The 23023-nt window shown below is 43.1% G+C and overlaps 1 protein-coding gene across 6 annotated transcripts in view; it reads right to left on the reverse strand.

The window, feature by feature from the left end:
• MAP3K4 (mitogen-activated protein kinase kinase kinase 4) overlaps window positions 1-23023 on the reverse strand; it is a 151792-nt gene that overhangs the window by 4045 nt on the left and 124724 nt on the right. For all 6 annotated transcript variants that reach the window (XM_039529604.1, XM_039529608.1, XM_039529607.1 and 3 more), the window contains 7 exons: window positions 21632-21712; window positions 20655-20846; window positions 19719-19789; window positions 17591-17707; window positions 11843-12002; window positions 1176-1298; window positions 145-251 (listed from right to left, as the gene is read on the reverse strand). In XM_039529604.1, the coding sequence (XP_039385538.1) occupies window positions 145-251; window positions 1176-1298; window positions 11843-12002; window positions 17591-17707; window positions 19719-19789; window positions 20655-20846; window positions 21632-21712 (851 nt within the window). The remainder of the gene's footprint in view (window positions 1-144; window positions 252-1175; window positions 1299-11842; window positions 12003-17590; window positions 17708-19718; window positions 19790-20654; window positions 20847-21631; window positions 21713-23023) is intronic.

Raw genomic sequence — 23023 nt, forward strand, 5'->3', positions numbered from 1 at the left:
ATTTTTCTTTGGGGGATGCCAACTAATAAATGAATATCCATTTTATGCTGTTCAATGAGGAGGATTGCACCAGCCTCTTTTATAAATAGCTGAGCCTGTATTATAGAGCATGCTGAAGCAGTCTGGTATGTGAAATGTTCTTACCTTGCCAGTAACCATCTCTATTACAACACAACCCAGACTCCAGATGTCTGCTGCACGGCCATGCCCTTCTCCTTTAGCTCTAGTAATTACCTCAGGTGCCATGTATGCTTTGAAACAACACATATGGTGGCGTCAATTTATACAACAGAAGGAACAGAATGTACCTAAATAAAGTGATTAAACTGAGCAATCAAATGCTTTTCAATACATCTGCAGTCAATTACCACTGGTTATTCCTTTCTGTTCTAGGATATCATTTACTGGCTTCTTGAGTTCTCTGAAATAGTCCCAGCATAAAATGTTTTTCATCTTTAAGTATAATAGTTAACAGGGCTGAAACAGTACATATTTTTCAGTTCCTTTCCTTTAAAAAAAATTCAACACCAATGCAAAAGAACCCTATGCCCTTTCCATTAGGGGGCAGAGGAAGGTACCTTCTTAAATAGAAAAAAGGGGCCACTCCTATGAAATGTAGTTACACCTTCCTGTGCAGATGCAGTCTTACTTCTCTAGAATTCTGTAACCCAATTAAAGCCAAGTCCGCCAGGTGCACTCAGTGGAAGTTCATACACAGGACTGGGTCCATATTCAATACGCTGAACCAAATGCAGCACTGATGTAATTGGGACTGGCACAGAGTTGCAGCTACTTACCCCGATCTTAATTTAAGCTATCGTGTTTAGTCATAACAGGGATGCAAAAAAATCTGTGTGTCAAGAATAGAAAGTATGGCAAAGATGATTTGATGTTTAGTCAAAGAGAACAGTACAGCTATGGCCACTTAATATGAGTGAGTTTTCAGAAGCTACATACTACTTTTGTGCCATTTAAACTTTTGTTTGTTGTGCTATACTTTGGGCCTGCCTCTCTATATACACGCTATCAGCTAAAGTTGCCCCAGGCGCCCCCCGATAAGGTCACACCAAGCGCCACTCAAATTTGTCCCCAGCACTGTCTTTCCACAGAAGGTGTCACTAGTCAGCGCTAAACATGTTCATAACACTTCAGCATTTTAGCACACGCTTCCTCACCTGCAGTCCCCAGAGTACTGTTCACTTCTCCAGGCATTGTCTGTGTGTTGTTCTTTAATTTTACTGAGCAACCAAAGTCTCCCAGCTTAATCAGGCCTGATGAGGTAAGGAAGATATTGGCTCCTGGGACGTGCAAACAAAACAAAAAAAATTAAACACCTTGTTAAATTTCTGCTTAATTGAGAGGTCGGGACATCTCACCACAGTGTGCTAAGACAAACTGCATATGGAAAGTGACAAATGTGTTTGGCAGTACTCCAGAGACCATGCATTCTTAGCACAAACTGGCCTTTTGCTGGGAGGCTTCTGTAAACACTAAGGCTAGGCATACCGATGAAGTCCACAGAGCACGTCAGTATGATCCAAGAATTAAATTTCATGACAAAGCAAAACAGTGTCCAGGAGGCTAGGTGGCCCAGTGGGTTAATTCATCAGTCTTACAAATGTTGGAGACCTGTGTTCTTGTGCCATTTTATGGCACAGAATCTGGGGAGTTTCAGTCTAATCTCACCACAAAATCTGCCTGTATTGGCAGGCCCAAGACTATCAGTCAGGAATGAGATGCAGTGGTGCAGTTGTGTAGGGAAGCCCAGAATGGTCATGGCTACTCAATTTTTTATAAACATTATGAAAAATTCAAATGTTTTAAAAGTGTTCATTCTCTTCTGAACAAAATATTGGGTGTTGACAAGAATGAAACCACCCTCCTAGGAATTCAGGAGTCCTGGTCCATTATATTCAACATAAGTGCAGAATTCCTTTTGGCAAAGGAAAGAATGCTCTGCTCCTTGCACATTTCACAAAATCACATTCACACTCTGTCCCTAGGAGTGAGCTATTTTTAGTGGGATTTTTTAAGATTTTAACTGATCTAACCCTACTTTTAAGAAGCCTCTGTCATGGTTAACAGATTCAAAATTGGCCTCCATTAAGAATGAGAAGGAAGGTAACACTATAATCCTACGTCTGAAATAATTACCAGCTTGCCAGAATGAGAGCTGCATAACTGGACCGCTGCCAGGTGCTCTGAGAGCTCAAAATCTGGTATGATGGGTTCCCTTGCAAGGGCTCATACATGCTCATCATGGCATCCCTTGCTGTAACCATCTGCTCAGTTCACATGCGCTAGATAGGACACTGCAGTATAATGGAACCCTACTATCTAAAGCACTTGGGTCCCAATTCACCACTGTGGCCAGCCTGGCTAATGGAGCTTACACCACTGCGTTATCATCAGGGCCTTACCAAATTCCCAGCCATGAAAAATATGTCACGGACCATGATATCAGTCCTTCCCTATGAAATCTAGCTCCTCCCGTGCACTAGGCTCCAGCTGCTAGTCCCAGCAGGGCTGGGGAGGGACAGGACTTCTTCTTCCCCTGCACGACCACTCTCAGGGGAGCTGTGACCCTCCTCCTCCCCAACCCCGCTGCACGATGCTCCACTGCTGAACTGCCTTCACAGCTGGGTTCTGAAGGCAGCAGCCATGGAGCTTCCTGCAGCTGGGAGCGGTTCTCAGAAGTGGGTCTGATCTTCCCTCAGCCGGGGGCTCCTAGCTTCTAGTCCCAGCTAGGCTGGGGAGAGACAGGACTTCCTCTTCCCCTGCACAACCACCCCGGGAGGGGAGGGGAGGGGGAAATCATACCCACCTGCGGGTACTTCCCCCAGCTGCCGGAAGCTCCCCAGCACAGACGTGAAGGTGGCAATCCCACAATCCCCCCACAAGTGCTTTGTGTCCCCGCTCCCCTCCAGGAGTACAACACCATGAAATTTCAGATGTAAACATCTGAAACTATGAAACTGACTATTTTTAAAATCCTATGACCGTGAAATTGATCAAAATGGACCATGAAAGTGGTAGGGCCCTAATGATCAGGGTTAGTGGAGTTTTGTACCACTATCCGCTAGCCCACTCCTGATACAGTCCCTTTTCCATAGCCACAGACGTTGCTTATTTGTAGGAGGTGACTACTGTGCCACCGCCCCCTTTCATGAGTGAAGATTCCCACTATGTGGCGTGGAAGAGTTCTCCAGGAGGAATCACTGGTCATCTTAAATTCACTTTGCTTTATGTACGAGCTGGAAAGTGAACTTAGTGGACTGGAGAACCTGGCCCTTGGTAACCAGCATTCGTCTTCATTTCAACATCGTGCCAATCCACATGATTAGAGCAAACAAGTATAGAAGCAGCTGCACCCTATGCAAGTCATGCAAAATCTTGAGTAATAGTGAGTGATCACAATGAAGCTCTCGGGTTGGTGGTGGGTCTCTCAGCAGAGATGCTGAAACCTTAATGCTGTAACTTTAGTGGTGACTTTTCTTGATGAAAAATGAGTGGCACACATGGATCAACAAAATGGCTCCCTGCAAATGGTATATCCCAGCATTGTCTCAGGTTTATCCACGCTCACTGGCCTTCTATCCATATCTCACACAGGTATTTTTGTGCTCCTCTAGGCACTATATTCTCCCACCTGTTCGCCACTTTTGCTCTGTGTTGCACAAGGGGCAGTGCAGGACCCTTTGTCTCCTGTACCTATCTAAAATATTCTCCAACCTCCAGTTAGTAGATTTTTAGCTCTTCCACAAAGAAACCCAAGAAACCAGAAAGGAAATGTAAATAGTCCTGAAAATGCTCAGTTTACGGAAAGGCAGTGCAGTCCCATGACGTTGGGACTCTCCTCACAGCGGGTTCCTTGACAGCTATCAAAGCATTTAGAAACAAAGTTTAGATATTATTTAAGATAAAGGAGGCAGAGAAGTTATATGCTTAATAACACTAAAAGGAAAAAAGGAGTAGCATGAATAAATTCCATTTATAGGCTTCTTTTGATTGTTAACAGAATCTGTACCTTTTGGGAAAGAATGGTAACTTACCTTGCAGGAACTGTGGTTTTTAGCAATGTGTCAGCTACATGTATGGTCCTCTGTCTGCACGTGCCCCTTGCGCTTGAGATTGCAGTTTTCTGGCCAGCTGTATCCACTGGGGCCAGGTCTGTGCCCTGAATGTCCTTGCACCCTCCCTCCACCAGAGGACATTAAAGGCAGGGCAGGACCAACCATCCCTCAGTTCCTTTGCTGATACATAATTCAGGTGTTACCATCTCCACAGGCGCACGGAAGACTAATAGGTCATGAAAGATGTGGACAACACATCTCAAAGAACCACAGTTACTGTAAGTTACCATTTTTTTTTTGAGGGACTCGCCCATATGTATTCCACTTCTGATGACTCTCAGCAGTGACCTGATGTGTAGGAGGTGGGTGCTTGGAGTCTACCCAAACAGTGACTGTAAGACAGCTCTGCCAAAACAAGCATGATGCCCCTACAAGGGAACAGTATTCTATAAATGTATGTTATTGATGCCAAGGTAGCTGCCCTTCACATTTCAGAGATGGCTACACTGCTCAAAGAAGCCACAGATGCTGCCTGTTGTAGTAGAAAGAGAGCCTGAGATATAAGGCCTTGTATCAGAGGCCTGAGGCCTGAACTAAAGTAGTGGTCAAGACTTTGCTGATATAAAGCAAAGTCAGGCTGTGAACAAGAAGCAAGCCCTGCTCACAGAATCTAGCAAGAACAGGGCTGTCGGTGCAGAAACATACATTCCTGAGAAGTGCTAGACACAACACTCAGGCAAACACATTCCAGAAGGGTAGTACAGTAACTCCTCACTTAAAGCTGTCATGGTTAATGTTGTTTTGTTGCTGATCAATTAGGGAACATGCTCGTTTAAAGTTGTGCAATGCTCCCTTCTAACATTGTTTGGCAGCCGCCTGCTTTGTCCGCTGCTTGCAGAAAGAGCAGCTCGTTGCAGCTGGCTGGTGGGGGCTTGGAACCAGAGTAGATCGACAGCCCCCCTATCAGCTCCTCACTCCCCTAAGTTCCCTGTGCAGCAGCTGCCCAGCAGGCTACCAATTGCTGGCAGTTCAGCTGTCCCTCCCCCCACTGCCATGTCCTGCTCTTGCCCTCTGCCTTGGAGCTGCTTCCCAACACTCCTGCTTGCTGTGTGTGGGGGGGTGGCGGGGGGAGAAGAGGAGGGCTAATGTCAGGGTGTCCCCCTCCCCCATCTGCCATAGAGCAAGGGGGACACACGACAGGGCTCAGGATGGAGGGAGCTTACTGGCAGCAGCTGCGGTCTCAGCAAGCTGATCTAATTAACAAGGCAGTGTACGTAAGTGTAGGGTCAGCGTACGAAATGCACATCTCTCTCTCTCTCACACAGGGTGTGTGTGTGTCTGTCTGCCATGCTGTCTCCCCTCCCTCCATTCCTGCTGCCTTGTAGAGTGAGATAGTTAACCCTTGAGGGCTCAGCCAATTGCTAGTTCATCATTTAGCAGTAAGACATTCCCTGGGAAATATCCCACCCTCTGACTCCTCCACCTCAACCAAGCTTCACAATCATCATTACAGTGTACCAGTATTAAATTTGTTTAAAACTTATACGTGTGTGTGTGTGTGTATATATATATATATATAGTCTTTTGTCTGGTGAAAAAAATTTCCCTGGAACCAAACCACTTCACTTACATTAATTCTTATGGGGAAATTGGATTCACTTAACATCGTTTCACTTAAAGTCGCATTTTTCAGGAACATAACTACAATGTTAAGAGAGGAGTTACTGTACCAGAAAACCCCAATACCAGATTGATACAAACACATTCCCCAAAGAGAAAAAGAACACGTTGACCTCTCTTAAAGATAAGCTCAGGATGACGGATAGAGGTGTTGTGATCAAACCAACATCTACACGGTAATGGGTGGTAACAACCCATGTCAGAGGGGCAATATGTAACTTGTTTGTATTGCTGTATAAAATGAAGCATCAAAAGGAAGCGTCTCTGTCTGCCCAAGGGGATAGTGGACAGTTCCGCCACTAACTGAGCCAGTCCATTGGCACAAGAATATATGTGTCGGCAACAAACCTGAGCAAGTTCCTTCGCTGGAAACTGAGTCTGTGGATTTACTGGGCAGTTCAATAAAGTCTGCTCTCTCCACTATCTACACAGAGCTGGGGCAGCATACAGAGTGAACACACACACACGCAACCAAATATCTATCAACACCTGTGTTCTAGTCAAATGAGCTCTGACCTGACTAGGGTTGCCAACTTTATACTCGCACAAAACTAAACACCCTTGTTCTGCCCCCTGCCTTGCCCTTCCTCCAAGGCCCCACCCCTTCTCCGACCCCCACTCACTCCATTCCCCCCTCCCTCTGTCACTTGTTCTCCCCACCCTCACTCACTCATTCATTTTCACTGGGCTGGTTCAGGGGGTTGGGGTGCAGGAAGGGGTGCGGGCTCCAGGGTGGGGCCAGAGATAAGGGATTTGGAGTGCAGGAGGGGGCTCCAGGCTGGGACAGGGGGCTGGGGTGCGGGGAGTGTGAGGATCCGGCTGGGGATGCAGGCTCTGGGGATGAGGGGCTTGGGGTGTAGGAGGGTGCTCCGGACTGGGGCTGAGTGGTTTGGAGTGCGGGTGGGGGATCAGGGCTGGGGCAGGGTGTGGGGGGTATGAGGGCTCTGGCCTGGGGTGGGGCTAGGAGTGCAGGATGGTGCTCTGGGCTGGGATCAAAGGGAGGGGGATCAGGACTGGGGGTAGTGGTGGAGAGAGCTCCAGCTGGGGGTGCAGGCTCTGGGGTGGTGCTGGGGATGTGGGGTTTGGGGTGAAGGAGGGTGCTCCGGGCTGGGATCGAGGGGTTCGGAGGAAGGGAGGGGGATTGGGGTGCAGGCTCCGGGTGGCGCTTACCTCAAACAGATCCCAGGAGAAGTGGCATGTCCCCACTCCGGCTCCTATACAGAGACGTGGCCAGGCGGCTCTGTGTGCTGCCCCATCCACAGGCGCTGCCCCTGCAGCTCCCATTGGTTGTAGTTCCCGGCCAATGGGAGCTACAGAACCGGCACCTGGGGTGGGGACCAGACACCTAGCAACCCCAGACCTGACTGGGATGGAGTCTACACTAGGTAGCTGTTAACATAATTTAATACCATAGAAGACCCATTTAGAAAGCCTTTGGGATGATATTCTTGACCTACCCTTGACATTACCCTATCTGCAAAAGCAACAAACTGTCTAGGGGATACCCAGAATGTTTTGGTTCTATCGAGGTACAAGCAGAGGGCTCTGAGTACCTCCAAGGTATGAAGTCTAGCTTCCCCCAATTGGTGTGTGGTTTAGGGAAGAACACAGGGAAGTGGCTTATCTGGTTTAGATGAAAGTCTGAGATCACTTTAGGTAAAAAAAAAAAACAAAAAACGTGGATGGGGTCTTTGTCCTTGTGGAAGACAGTGTCTGTCATGACTGCCTGCTTCTCCCCTACCCTTTGAGCTGATGTGATTGCTAGTAAAAAGGCTGTTTTTACTCAAAGATGGTATCGAGAGCACGATGCTAAGGTGGACCTGTCAATACCTAGCTAAAACTACATTGAGATCTGAGGAAGAAGGGAGCTCCTGTACTGGAGGAAAAGCACGACTTAGGCCCTTGAGGAACCAGGCTACTGTTGAGTGTGAGAATCTCAGGTGGCCCTGGACTGAAATATGATGGGCTGAAACTGCTGAGAGGTGCACTCTGATATAAACAACAGATAATCCAGAGTTCTTGAAAAATAATAAATAGTCCAAAACACAGAGGATCAGATTCTTCAAAGGAGAGAGGTGCTGCAGCATTGCCTAAATAGAAATCTTTTGCACTTAGCTGCATACATCAGTCTTGGGCAGACTTTTCTGCTTTGTTTTACAGACAGGGCCCTGATACCATTTGTCAGCACTCTTGGATGTAAGTGGAATTGATTATGGTGTCTGCCATAGATGTTGTGCTGGCTCCACAGGATCTCTCTGATTGCCTTAGCTAACCTCTCCAGCACGAAGGAGCGAAGAATTCGCGAAAGCTTATAGGACTTCACCTGTACAATCTCCACAGGGATTTCCAGAGTATCTGCCATCCTATGCAGAAAGTCCTCTAAAGCTTTATAATTGTCAGGATAGAATGAAGTACAGGAGCCACAGCTTCGTCAGGCAATGAAGAAAAGACAGCAGCGGGGATGAGTTCTGCTATCTGTTGATGTTCATCAGATGGTGGTGGTTGTTGCTGAGGCTCAGTGTGAGGCCCTGGGGGCTGATGATGATGTTGCACAATAAGGGATCTTACTGGAGACTAGGCCCTGCCCTGAGAAAAAGCTGTTGAGGAGAGTCTCCTTGTTGGGTGTAACCCTCATGGGGTCCAATATGGCCAGGGTTGGGAGCCACAGGAGAAAAGGGCGGGGGGGAATACCAAGAGGACTGTCTTTCTATAGATCCCCTTTGCCTATGATAGTTAATGGGACCTATAATCTCTATCAGATGTGTATGGGTTTTAAGCAGACTAAGATCTTCGGGAGTATCCAGGACAGGCTCCTCTACCCTTCTTGTCAGCTTCAGAGGAGTGCTCCTGAGTGCTAGTGAAGTTTTTCTAGGTGCCCCTTGGTGTGCTATAAGGAGTTCCCTCATCTGTGCCCCAGAAACACTCAGTACCAATATCAATCCAGCAGTCAGTTCAGAGGGGTACCCTCGCTCCAGATGTTAACAGTGGTGACTCAGGAAACACTGATACCGTGAGGTCACTTGGTATTGTGAATCTCTGTGCCAAGAAAGTCAGTACCATGAGCACCACACTGGAAACAGACAGCACTAGAGTGGAAGGTGCCAAAGAGGTTGGTACGAAAAATGTTGGTTCCAGCACCAAAAGTCCCAGCATCAGTACTAAGAGCCCCGTTGATGCTACTGCAATTCCAGAAATGGATGCAGCTTGAAACTGTTCCTTGGTGACCAGAGTCCTTTATGCTGCCACAGGCCATATGCTATGCTTTGATAAGAATAAGTGAGGCAACTGTAGGTGCCTCTTGTTACTCAGACCCTCGGAAGCTGACCTATGCCTGCACTCTTTTGTAGAGTAATGCTCTCTTCCACAACTCTCAGTAGCTGATGACAAGGACCTGAGAGGAGAAACAACAGAAGAGGTCTCTTTAGAAGGAGATACATGGGAGCTAACAATGGAGCCACAGCTCACTGGAGCACTCTTAGATGAAGACTGCTCTGTCCCTGGAGGGGCCTGTTTACCAGGATCAGAGGCAGGTCTCATTGACTTGTCAAATAAGAAAAGTTTCAGAGGAGCTTCCCCTCAACCATCCGTGTTTGTTTTGTGAAAATGAGCTGCAGACTGAACACTTTTCAGGAATATGCCTTTTTCCCCAGACAAAAAAGGCATCTTGTATTCCCATCACTGAAGGGGATAGCTCCCTCCCAAGAGGGACAATATTTCAGACGGGGAGATTTGGTTTCAGCCATAAGGGCTGAAGCCTAGTACCAGATATAAACATGTAAAACCATACCTACTAATACTAATTAACTTCTGTGTATGCCAAGATATGTAGCTGTATACAAATAATGCTAGCCAAGTGCAAAAGATAGAGGCATTGCTTGCAGTTCCGCCTGGCAGCCATGTGCACAAAGACGGAACTGAGAGACTGTCGGCCGCCCTCTGCCCTTTATATCTTCAAGTGGTGGGGAAGGGCAGGGGGACACAAGCGCAGTCAGGGTGCAAGCATTGCTTAAAGGACACTAGTGGCCAAAAGATTCCAATCCAACACCAAGAGTGGAATACATACGGACAATCACTCAAAGACGAACTGGGTGTTTATTGCTAACAGAAAGATTCACCAAAAGATGATGCCGGCTGGGCACTAGGGATCTAATGCTATGGGAATGTGCTGTAGCTCAGCCTCTCTGTTATATGATTTTTTCCCCCCTTCTCCATAAAAATAGAAGCATTTGACCACTTGATTTGTTTTACGGGGACCCTAATAGGACAACAGAATAGAGCCTGCTTCACTGCCCTGAGTTTGAGAACGTGTTTATAACATGAGTTCGGGGGAGATGATTTACAATGTGCCATCTGGCAACCTACATAAATCCCTAACCTGATTTATCCAAGGAAATTACAGAGTAGGAGTGGTGCAAAGATGCCTCCTTTGTATAGCTGACCTTCCTGGTGTCACCATGTGGAGCACTACCTTAACATTAAGGATTAGGGAAGTCCAAGCACTGACTGTTATCAGATATAGCTTCAACATTTGAAGCTGGAATGTTCCCAAGGAACACTCCTGTAATACTGGACATTAGGAAGCTCAGTCAGTGGAGAGCCTGTTGGATGATGCAGTGATACAGCTCCCTGAACTGCTGGATAAAAGTTCTCACTTCAATGTTTCTCTTGTTCAAGAGGAAGACACTCTCCTTGTCAGTCTAGAAGTACGTTCCAAGGTTAACGAAACACTGCAGCGGTGCAAAAGGAATCTTGACTCTGTTCATGAGGCCCAGTTTCTGTAACAGGCCCTGAGTTTTGTCACAGCTAACCTGGTCTTCCAGGAGGGAGCAACTGTCTACTAAATACTTATCTAAACAAGGAATGACCACCATAGATATGAGGTTATGGGGAATACAGAGCTGAGTTCACACCTGGACAAAAAGCCTTGGCCAGCAGGGAGAACAGGAAAGGAAAGAATGCTAGGGGAGGGTAGTGGAGGAGAGGAGAGAGCAATTATCTCCTAAAAAAAAAGCCAAAGCTGACTCAAGAGTGGCCTACCTGGGTGGGAGGCCTCTGGGTCATGGACAGTTCTTTCCCAACTGAAGAGCACGAGGCCAAAGGAACAAGAGCAACTGGGAATCTCCTAGACTGCTGCGATGATTCAGAACCCTGTGAGCAAGAGGGACATAGAAACCCAGCATGGTTGGGTTGCATTGCCTTGTTGTTAACTGAGCATTTACAGGGAATAATTTGTGTGAAGTTTTTTCCTTTCCTTCTCTTGTTTCTCTACCATTGCTGAGGAAAACAAGTCACACTAAACAAAAATAGAACAGCTAGACTAGGAGAATGTTTTGAAAGGAGCAGGAGACAAGAAGCCGTGCTATTGATCATGTGGGAAAAGGAGTGAAGCTGGAGATAGAGGGCGTTTCTATGAGCACGCCAAAAAATTCTGCAGTTTTTGTAGCTCCAGCCTGTTCACTGTAAGAGATGGCTGAGAGCGAAACGTGTGTAGACCAACATGCATCAGAGAATCATTGGATAGGTCTAATTTTAAACCTATTTGTTTTCATAATCTCTCTAACGTAAAACAGCAGCCGTTCACCACTATGATGACTCCATTATCCCTTTGAAATCCTACAACCCTTCTTGCGCCCTGAGAACCACAGAGAAAATATTATGATCAAATTATCTTTTTGATACTCTTCCGCTCCCAGAGAATTCGATCATTTCTTGAAAAGCCCAGAATAAAAATATACCAAATAAATTACACTTCTAACACTAGTATTGCTGTAAGGACCAAATTCTGTCCCTGGATGGAGCCACAGGGCTCCTGTGAACTCAAAGAAAGTTGCATAAGTGCACCCGGGGCAGAATTTGTCCCTAATTTTGCAACCCTGTGTGCCAACATTTCAAGCTCAATGCGTTAAATAAAAGTGAACAGCCACTAATGCAAGCTTATCAACTGTCCAGTGCCTGGGCAGGGCATGTTAACAAAATTACTGCTCTAGAGCAGAGAACCTGCCTTAAATCCCCACAGATGATTTAGGCAAAACCTTACTTACAACACTGTAAAGCAACATTACCTTAACTTTTTTTAAAAAACAATTTACCTTTAATGTCCCGATGAACTATACCATGTTCATGTAGTACATTGATAGCAATTGTGATTTGCTTCGTGTAGAGCCTAATGACATGTTCCTGAAGGCCCAGCCTTGACACCTCTTCCAGAGTGCCCTCATCACAATACTCCATGAAGATATACATTTCTTCCTGTTGTGGGAACCAAATTAGATTTCTTTGGTGCCTGTGCTGGTATTATTTCTAATATCTTAATTTCTTTTCAAATTTTAATGTTTACCCATAGCCTCCTCCCACCTCCTTGCTATTTGTGAAACAGGGTCACAAGAACTGCCACACTGGGTCAGATGAATGGTTCCCCTAGCCCAGTATCCTGTCTTCTGATAGTGGCAAGTGCAAGATGCTTCAGAGATAGTGAACAGAACAGGGCAGTTTATCGAGTGATCTCTCTCTGTCATCCAGACCCAGCTTCTAGCAGTCAGACGGTTAGGGACACCCAGAACACAGGGCTGCATCCCTGACCATTGTGGCTAATAGCCATTGATGGATCTATCCTCCATGAACCTATCTAATTATTTTTTTAACCCAGTCATACTTTCAGCCTTTACAACATCCCCTAGCAATGAGTTCCACAGGTTGATTGCACATTGTATGATGAAGTACTTCCTTTTGTTTGTTTTAAACCAGCTACCTATTAATTTCATTGAGTAATCACTGGTTCTTGTGTCATGTGAAGGGGTAAATACTTCCCTGTTCAGTTTCTCCACACAAATCAGGATTTTATAGACCGCTGTTATATCTCCCCTCTATTCCAAGCTGAACAGTGCCAGTCTTTTTTCTCTCTCCTCATATGGAAGCTGCCCCATGCCCCTAATCATTTTTGTTGTTTTTCCAATTCTAATATATCTTTTTTGAGATAGAATGACCAGAACTCCACTCAGTATTCAAGATGTGGACATACCATGGATTAATACCATGATTATATATTTTCTGTCTTATTATCTATCCATTTCCTAATGGTTCCTAACATTCTGTTAGCTTTTTTGACTGCTGATGCACATTTAGTGGATGTTCTCAGAGAACTGTCCACAATGACTCCAAGATCTCTTTCTTGAGTGGTAGCAGCTACTTTAGACCTCATAATTTTGTATGTATAGTTGGGATTATGTTTTCCAATGTGCATTACTTTGCATTTATCAACAATGAATTTCATCTGCCATTTTGTTGCACAGTCACACAGTTTTGTGAGATCCCTTTGCAGCCTGCTTTGGAGTTAATACAAAATTACTTAGAATAGTTATCTACAAATTTTGCCATCTCATTGTTTACTCTTTTTTCCAGATCATTTATGAATATGCTGAATGACACTGGTCCCAGGACAGATCCTTGGGGGACCCCATTACTTACCTCTCTCCACTATGAAAACTGACCATTTATTCCTACCTTTTGTTTCCTATCTTTTAACCAGTTACCAATCCATGAAAGGACCTTCCCTCTTTTCCCATGACAGCTTATTTTGCTTAAGAGCCTTTGGTGAGGGACCTTGTCAAAGGCTTTCTGACAATCTAAGTACATTATATCCACTGGATCCCCCTGGTCCACATGCTTGTTGACCCCCTCAAAGATTTCTAGTAGATTGGTGAGGTATGATTTCCCTTTACAAAAGCTCTGTTGACTCTTCCCCAACATATTGTGTTCATCTATGTATCTGATAATTCTGTTCTATAGTTTGTCTGGTACTGAAAGTGGGTTTACCGGCCTGATCGCCTCTGAAGACTTTTTCCAAAATCTGTGTCCTATTTGCTATCCTCTAGTCACGCTGACTTAAGCAAGAGTTTACATACCACAGTTAGTAGTTCTGCCATTTCATATTTGAGTTCCTTCAGAATTCTTGGGTGAATACCATATCGTCCTGGTGACTTATTACTGTTTAATTTATTCCAAACCCTCCTCTACTAACATATGAATCTGAGACAGTTCCTCAGAATTGTCACATAAAAAGAATGGCTCAGATGTAGGCATCTGCCTCACATCCTCTGGAGTGAAGGCTGATGCAAAGAATTTATTTAGCTTCTCTGCAATGGCCTTGTCTTCCTTGGGTATGGCTACAATGCAATTAGGCTTGGGCTTGCGGGGCTTGGGCAATTGTTTAATTGCAGTGTAGACTTTTGGGGTTCTGGCTGTAGCCACGGCTCTAGAATCCTGCGAGGTGGGAGTGTCCCGAGCCTGGAATTCTACAGCGCAATTAAACAGCCCTGCAGCCCGAGGCCCACAAGCCTGAGTAGGTTGGCAAGGGCTAGCGCAGGTTTTTATCTGCAGTACAGACATACCCCCTTGAGTGCTCTTTTAGCACCTATGCCATCCAGTGGCCCCACTGATTGTTTGGTAGGCTTCCTGCTTCTGATGTGCTTACATTTTTTGCTGTTAGTTTTTGTGTCTTTTGCTAGTTGCTCTTCAAATTCTTGTTTGGCCTGCCTAATTATACTTTTATACTTGACTTGCCAGAATTTACGCTCCTTTCTATTTTTGTCAGTAGGATTTAACTTTCAATTTTTAAAGGATGTCTTCTACTCTGTTGTTTAGCTATGGTCCTGTTTTTCTTAATTTGGGGTATATATATAGAGCGAGAGAGTTTGAGCCTTTATTATGATGTTTTTAAAAAGTTCCCATGTAGCTTGCAGGCATTTCACTCTGATGATTGTTCCTTTTAATTTTCATTTTACTAGCTTCCTCATTTTTGTGTTGAGTTTCCCCTTTTGAAATTAAGTGGCACTGTGGTGGATTTCTTTGGCAACCCCCCACTCCAACAATATTAACTTTAATTACATTATTGTCACTATTATCAAGTGGTTCAGCTCTATTCACCGCCTGAACCAGATCCTGTGCGCCACTTAGGACTAAATCAAGAACCGCCTCTCCCCTTGTGGGTTCCAGGACTAGCTGCCCCAAGAAGTCATTAATGGTGTCTAGAAATTTTATCTCTGCATCCCATCCTGAGATGACATTCACCCAAGTTAATATGAGAATAATTGAAATCCCCCCTTTATTATTGGGTTTTCTATTTGGTAGCCTCTCTAATCTCCCTGGTTATTTTACAATCACTGTCACCATCCTGGTCAGGTGGTTGGTAGGATATTGCTACTACTATACTCTTACTGTTCAAACATGGAATTTCTATCCATAGAGATTCTGTGGTACTGTTTGTTTCATTTAAGATTTTTATTATATGTGGCTTTATGCTTTCTTTCACCTAGAGTGCCACTCCCCCACCAATGCAACCTATTCTGTCATTCCTATAAAAGCAGCAAAGAATCCTGTGGCACCTTATAGACTAACAGACGTTTTGGAGCATGTATTTTATACTCTGGTATTACTGGCTAACGTAGATTATCATCGTTCCACTAAGTTTATTGGATGCCTGTTATATCAATATCCTCCTTTAATAGCAGGCACTCAACTTCACCCATCTTAGTATTTACACTTCTTGTATTTGTATACAAGCACTTATAAAATGTATCAATATTGTCTGCCTTCATGTGATGTAACTGAATGGGACTCTTTCATTTCACTGTTTCTCTTCAGTTCCTACCTGTACTTTTTCAGCTTCTAGTCACTCCTCTTCAGAACATAGGAGTATCCCCTTTAATAAATCCTCCCCTAAGGGATAGGTCTGTCTGAATCATGTGCTCCTCTGCATCTGATGGCTTTCTCCAGCCCTTAGTTTAAAAACTCCTCTACAATCTTTTTAATTTTACATGCCAGCAATCTGATTCTGTTTTGGTTTAGGTGGAACCCATCCTTGCTGCATAGGCTCCTCCTTTCCCAAAAGGTTCTCCAGTTGCTAATAAACCTAAATTCCTCCTCCAAACACCATTGTCTCATCCATGCATTGAGACCCTGCAGTTTGCTTGTCTAACTGACCCTGCACATGGAACTGGAAGCATTTCAGAGAATGTTATCATGGAGGTCTTGGACTTTAATCACTTACGCAGCAGCTTAAAATTTGGCCTCCAGAATCTCTCTACTACCTTTCCCTATGTCACTGGTACCTTCATGTATGGTGACCACCAGCTCCTACTCAGCTCTGCACATAGGTCTATCTAGATTTCTTTAGAGGTCCACAGTCTTCGCACCTGGCAGGCAATGTGCCATGCAGTCTCCCGGTCATCACAAACCCAGCTATCTTCATTTCTAAAAATCAAATTACCTGTTTCTTCCTAATAACTGAGGTTCCCTCTCCCAGAGAGGGATCCCTCAGTGCAAGAGGATACCCTGACATCATCTGGAAGGATGATCCCAACTATGGGATCATTACCCTGCTTGAGGTTCTCCTTCCATGAGACTTTCATCCTTCTCAACAGCACAGAGGCAGTCAAACTGGGGATGGGACTTCACTACTGTGTCCTGGAAAGTCTCATTTCTGTACATCTGTCTCCTTTAGCTCCTCCAGTTCAACCACTCTCTCAAGAGCCCATACTCGGCCTCTAAGGGCCACGAGTTGCTTGCCATCTGCCCACAAGGCAAGTAATCATACATGCTGCATTCTGTGCAATAAACCAGATAGGCCCCATGCTGCAAGGCTTCTGCCTGCATTATTTTTACACTGGCAGGGGTTTTGATTTTGTCTGTTTGCTTTTTGAGAGGGGTCAGTTTCAATTGGGATAACCTGGACTAATAAACCAGGCCTTCATGAAAATTTCGTTGTGCTTTTCTAAAATTACAGACTGAACATCTGTATCATAGAATCATAAAAATGAAGGGCTGGAAGGGACCTCAAGAGTCCATCCCCTGGCACTGAAGCAGGGCCATGTATACCTAGACCATCCTTGACACATTTCTCTAACCAGTTCTTAAATACCTCCAGTGATAGGGATTCCACAGTTCCACTCAGTAACCTATTCCAGTACTTAATATTCTTATAGTCAGAAAGTTTTCCCTACTTTCTAACCTCAATCTCCCTTGCTGCAAATGAATTTTACATTCTCTTTCACATGTGCATAAGATCTCCCATGCATGTAATTCTGTAACTATAAAGTTAGCTGTGACACCAAGTACTGCAAGTTATAGATGAGGGGTTCTTGGCATCGCCCAAATAGCAAGTAGAGCACTTTGTAATACTAGAATAAGATAATATACCCACGTTTCCATAGCTTAAGAACTATAGTCACATTTTAAAAAGAAAATTTTGTAAACTAGCAAGAAGTAAACAAGATTAGTAATTTTATCCCCTCTTTTGCAGGTTCTGCAATGATGGAATGTTTCAATTGCTCTGTGGGCCAGCTTTCAGTTTCTGCACCTCTACTGAGGCTCTCTCATTTCTCTAACTCCTCACTATTTTGCAGTTATAGTTTCTCATGAAAAGATGCTGAAAATGTCTGTGGTAAGGTCACTATAGGTAACAAATATTAGCTGTTTGAAAATGGTGGCTTTTTTGAAGTGTTTACATAGCTAATTTGCACATGAAGATTTCATACAAGCTAACATGCTTTTGGGGGGCGGGGAGGAGTGTTAAGACACTGGTGTGTCCTTTGCTATTACTAGTAGGGTGAGTTTTAGTGCTTTGATGTCTAACAGCTTTCTACAACTTACGTTTCAGGAAGAATTCTAGATTCAGGGAAGACAGAAATGATGCAGTTCATGGAGATTTCCTGGATAATTAGGCAAAATTACAGTTCTCAGAAGTGGGATAACTTGTGATGTAGAACACACGACTCCACTTCTGAACTCATAAAGGTTCTCTCCTAACTTTTAAGAAAATCCAGTGATGAACGTTTGCTTACCCTGTGGAGCTCCACACCAAAGTAACGAACCAGATTAGGGTGCTTGATGCCTTCAAAAATTTTCAGTTCATCTGCAGTTTCTTTGATAGTTTTGTGATCATTCGGTTGAAATCTTATCTGCAAAAGTGATTATTTTTCATTACTGCTGCTATTAATGTAACTGTGAAATAGAAAAACCACCAAGAAAGGAATAACAGCTAAGAAGCCATCTACAGACTTCTTCTGATATTTCTAGGAACAGATTTGGGGATATAATTTATAGACATCTACAAGAATAGGGTGTCGTCACTTAAAAAAAAACAAAAAACGAAACAAGGCCCTTGCTTTAAGGAGCTTGCAATCTAACTCAGACAGATATGATCTAGAACACAACAGGTTAAATACAAGGCGGCCTTGAAACAACACCGGTGAGATCAGTGTAGAAAGGCTTCATGAAGAAGCAGTCCACCAAGAGGGATTTGGAAGAGGAGCATCTTTCATGCGCTGAGGCTTTTCCAAGAGTAAGGTGTGAAATGGAAGGAGGCACAGAGTCAGGAGGCGTTGACTAAAAGAGCAGTTTTCATTAATATCCCTATGATGCCTTGTGATGGATTTGGGGGGGAGGAGGGAAATACAAATTAGCAAAAAAAAAAAATTCTTCTGTAAAAGTGATCTCCTATTTTCCTAGTCAACATAGGACTAAGTCAAACAAAATGTTTAGTAAAAATGAGATGTGGTGCGATTTTTATTGTGTGATCAGAGATCAGAAAAAAAATTAATACACCAAGTTAGTGACAACCCTAAGAAAAAGTAAATGTACATAGTGTTGCAAGGACTTTATGACTGGTTGCTTCCGTATAACAATTTCAGAACATGAGGTTTCATACTTTGGTAAACAGTGATAAACTTAAATATAAAACGGTAACAAAAGTGACAAAGAAAGTTCAAATACTTCTCTTTGCCAAATACTTTTCTAAAGATTCAAAATTGTGAAGCTATGTGTGTTTGTAAACAAGCACTCCCCAACATTTTTATTGATGTTCGTGATATTTGAGATATCTATTCTAACCCTTATTTCAGTGGTTTATGAAGCTTTGCTAAAAATATATTTTGGACTGAAGTTTCAAAAGTTTCTCCTTGACTCAGAAAGGCTTTCTTTTTTAAAGTCTGAAAAAACACCTAGAGGGAAAAAAAGATTGTTTTTTTAATACTAATTGAAAAGCAAACAAACAAAAACCTCTGAACCTTTTTTATACTCAGGGAGACTTAGTACTGAAAACTTCAACCATGGTTTGTATATAATCCTCAATGAGGAATGACTATTTTGAAAACAATTGGTGAGGAATAAGATTCTAAGCGCTAGAAAACAACATAAGGAAAATAATATACCGGTACTAAATATTTAACCCATCAATGTGAGGTCCATCAACAAGTGTGGGTCTCTCTTGTATTAACTTAGTCTCTGCTCAAGGCACTCTCTTGAATGAACATATATGTTGATATCTAGAAAATTAACTAATTGCACCTAGGAAGGCTAAGGGGGATAGGGAGGGCTCTGGATGGGAAAAAGATAACCTCCTCTTAAACAACAACAGGGTGAACTTCTGGGAGTCAGTGTTACAAGCTCAGTGGATGAATACTGGGACAGGAACAATAGAAACAGGGTCTAATTCTGCCTTTTTATACAAATGTTAGACAACAGCATTGTACATGCAAATCTGGAAACAGAATCGGGCCCAAAACCTGTAATTACATTAGTGTCAAGTGGCTGTCAGAGGAATTGCTGGGAGCCATTCATACCAAAGCAACCTTCCAAATGTAAGTATAAGAATGAATGCAAAAAAACTAAAGACTGGCAAATATCTTATTAAGCAGAATGTAATACAAAACAGTCAGAAGGTCTCAATTCATAAACAGATTTACTGACGTAGATACTGAACATTTAGGACTATCCTGGACTTTCAGAAAAGTTATATGACTCAGCCTATATGAAGCAGGAACTTATATTCCCATTTCCCTGCTCTAACCATCTGACAACAATGCTCTGACAAGGAGACCTGCCAACTAAACTCATGCACATGTGGTTACGGAAAGAGCATAAGCATCATTAAAATTAAATAGCAGTGGCACTTGTAGGTAATGTACTCACTTCTTTCATTGCCATCAGTTCACCAGTGTCAACACTGATACATGTATAGACTTTCCCATACTGGCCTTCACCTATAGAATTACAATAAAACCAGTGAACACCTCAAACACACTTCTCAGCCTAGCAGATTTCCTTCCTTATTTCAAAAGGATTTAAACTTGTAATGCTTGTTCAACATAATAAAGCAATTATAATCCTACATTTAAATTGATTAAAAGTTAAACACATTAACTCTAAGCTTTATCAGGAGTAGAACCTTCTCATGATTATGCAGTAATAGTTTGAGACATATACAGTCAGAATCAGTGGGGAAATAATCCTCTCTCTTGAGTGTGGCCAATAGTGACTACATCAGTAAATGAAACTAGTCTACTGACGTTAGTGCCAACATGTGTTTCACGTAACCCTTGTGATATTTCCATGTGCAGAATACCCTACAACAGTGGCTTTCAACCCATTTTATCATTGTGGGCCATATATGCAGCTCTTTATGAGTTATGTGGGCCGCATCCACACTATATACTACCTGTATGGCCCTGAGGATGTTACATGTGCTGCAGCTGTGTGCTGATTGGGCTGCAAGCGGCCCACAGGTTCAGAACCACTGCCCTAAAACATCAATGGGAGTTGAATATGTTCAGAGATTGCAGGATCAAACACAAAATGAAGCTGTTCAGCACATGCTACTGAATTAATTCATGTCATATCAATTTTTGTTTCTAACTAGTTGACCAGTGAAAATTTCGCAGTAAATGCTATATAGGAAATGCTAGCTGCAATAGCATTCTGTGTTTAATATTCTGTAAATTTTCCTTATGTAGTAAAAGAAACCTTAATAGCTACACCAAGATGCAACATTTCAAATGCAAATCTTAAGGTGAAACAAGGTCTGAATACAGTATTTTAAGCTACATGACAAGTCCATTACAGACTTACCAATTTTGTTTCCTCTCTGCCACTTGAAGGTCACCTTCCTTAGACCTACATGCATGATATTATCATAAGATTTGGGGGTATCACAGACTTGACCAATGATGTTCTTCCTCCTCATTTCTCTGTATCTCTTTTCTTCAAACAACAGGACAGACTTCTGAACAGCATCAATAGGTCCTTGCTTGAAAGCAGTATCTAAAAAAAGCAGGGCACAAATTCATTGATTCAGAAACCTACACCCCTACATTTGAATTCCATGTTTACTCCTTTGCCACTACTGTATTATTATGAGACCATGTTGAACAAGTATTATGATGTACAATGCAACTGTTTTCTTAACAGAAGTTCAAACAATAAGCAAGCTGGAACTAAGGTAAGGAAAGCAGAAAATACATGTTCTGGTTTCATATGAAACTTTTTACTTTGCAACTTAGATGAAAATATTAAACTATTTTTAATTCCGACTAACATAATTCAAAGAAGTTAGCTGCACTGAAGTAATAAACTTACAGTATGATTTATTTTCATTTAGCCTTTAATTAAATCACTGATAGTTAGTTTGGGTATTAATACAGTTGAGTTCATTACCATATTGAAACAGAGGAAGGAAGAATTTTAAGGTTTTACTTTATGTAGATTTGAGAACTTTTCTCAAATTTAAATAAATTCTGAAGTGCTGTGTGAACCTCTCAGTTCTTTATGAACCTCTAGATCTAGAAATTTCATGTAACCCCAACTTCTCAAAAATGTCTTCTATCAACTGATGATAATAAGCACGCTGGCCATTATTAACACTAATTTTGTATATCAAGAACAATAGATAATGCCACAAAGAATACATACTGTTCTTTTGTTAGAGTCCTCTGATATCAGAAATCAGTATTTTTCTGAAGTACAACATTAAGGATTTTTTTTTTAAATATACGGACTTAGCTAAGCTTGAAATATATTGCATTAAATAGTGTTCCTTTGTCTCTTACCTTTGGTCTGACTGATGAGAGTTCGAAGCTCCCAACTCCTTCGGACTGATCCACTCAAGTCTCCTTTAGGATACAATGGTTCTGTAAAAACAGTAATGTGAGAAATTATGTTGCCTAAAAATTGTTTGTTTTCATACTACTTTTAAGGTATTAACAGTGTTGCCATATTTAACAACAAAATCTTACATTTTACATTTCAGGATTAAAACACCTGATTTAACAACTCACACTGATCTTTGCTATGGTATTTGAGGCAACACCACAGCTAGTTACATTCTTTAAACTTTAAGACAATTTGGTGTCTTTAGAAATAGTTATATATAACACACGGCAGAAATTCAGCATCTGTATACATAAAAAATGACTTTGCATCGGAAAATGGTTTAACTATAAATAGTCAATCCAACCTAGTTAGTCTCCCCTTCAATATGTAAAAGGTAATGATCAGGCAAACCAAGCAAATCAAAAATATACTTTAAAAGTTCAACTGTTTGTTAAACGTTTCTTCCAATTTGGAAACAGACAACACAATCTACTATATTCAAACTCCAGTCATAAGTGATGGCTGAAACACTGACGAGCTCATTCTCTGTCATACAAAATACAAAATGAAACTTCTTAATGAACAAGTTTATTTTCCAAGGAAGTTGTTTAAATATATTTCACTTATATGCCTAAGCATATGAGGCATCAGAGAAACCTGAGGAGGAGGAGAGGCCCAGACCAATCGATCTATCAACATGTGGATCCAGCCATTTCTCCCCACTAGTGGTGGGCGCAAGTACTGGCTCTGGGGATTTCTGTAACACTGATGCTGCAATTGCAACTACAGTCTTTGCTTCTGATCCACAGCCTGAGAAATCCTCACCTCACAGCCAGGTTACTGTGCTGAGAAGGTGTGCGAGAAAGGTAGATCCAGTCACTAATACAGGGGATATGTCAACAAAATGTCACTATGGTATCAATCTCATTTTGAACGCTGTTAGTGCAGGGTGGGCAAACTACGGCCCGTGAGCCCCACCACACGGCTTAGCCCTGCTCCGGCCGGGGTGCTGGGTCGGAGGCTGCACCATGTGGCTGGGCCCTGCTCCGGCGCTCCGTCTGGGGCACAGGGTCAGGGGCTGCACCAGGCAGCTCCCAGAAACCACGGCATGGCCCCGCTCCGGCTCCTATGCGCTCCAATGGAAGCTGCAGGGGCGGTGCCTGCGGATGGGGCAGCGTGAAGAACCGCCTGGCTGCACTTCCACGTAGGAGCCAGAGAATGGACATGCCACTGCTTCTGGGAACCACTTGAGGCAAGCGCTGCTCGAAATCTGCACCCCTGAGCCTCTCCCCACGCCCCAACCCTCTGCCCCAGCCCTGATCCCCTTCCCGCTCTCCAAAATCCTCAAT

Source organism: Mauremys reevesii, linkage group 3 (assembly GCF_016161935.1).
Source record: "Mauremys reevesii isolate NIE-2019 linkage group 3, ASM1616193v1, whole genome shotgun sequence".
In the NCBI taxonomy this organism is placed as follows: Eukaryota; Metazoa; Chordata; order Testudines; family Geoemydidae; genus Mauremys; species Mauremys reevesii.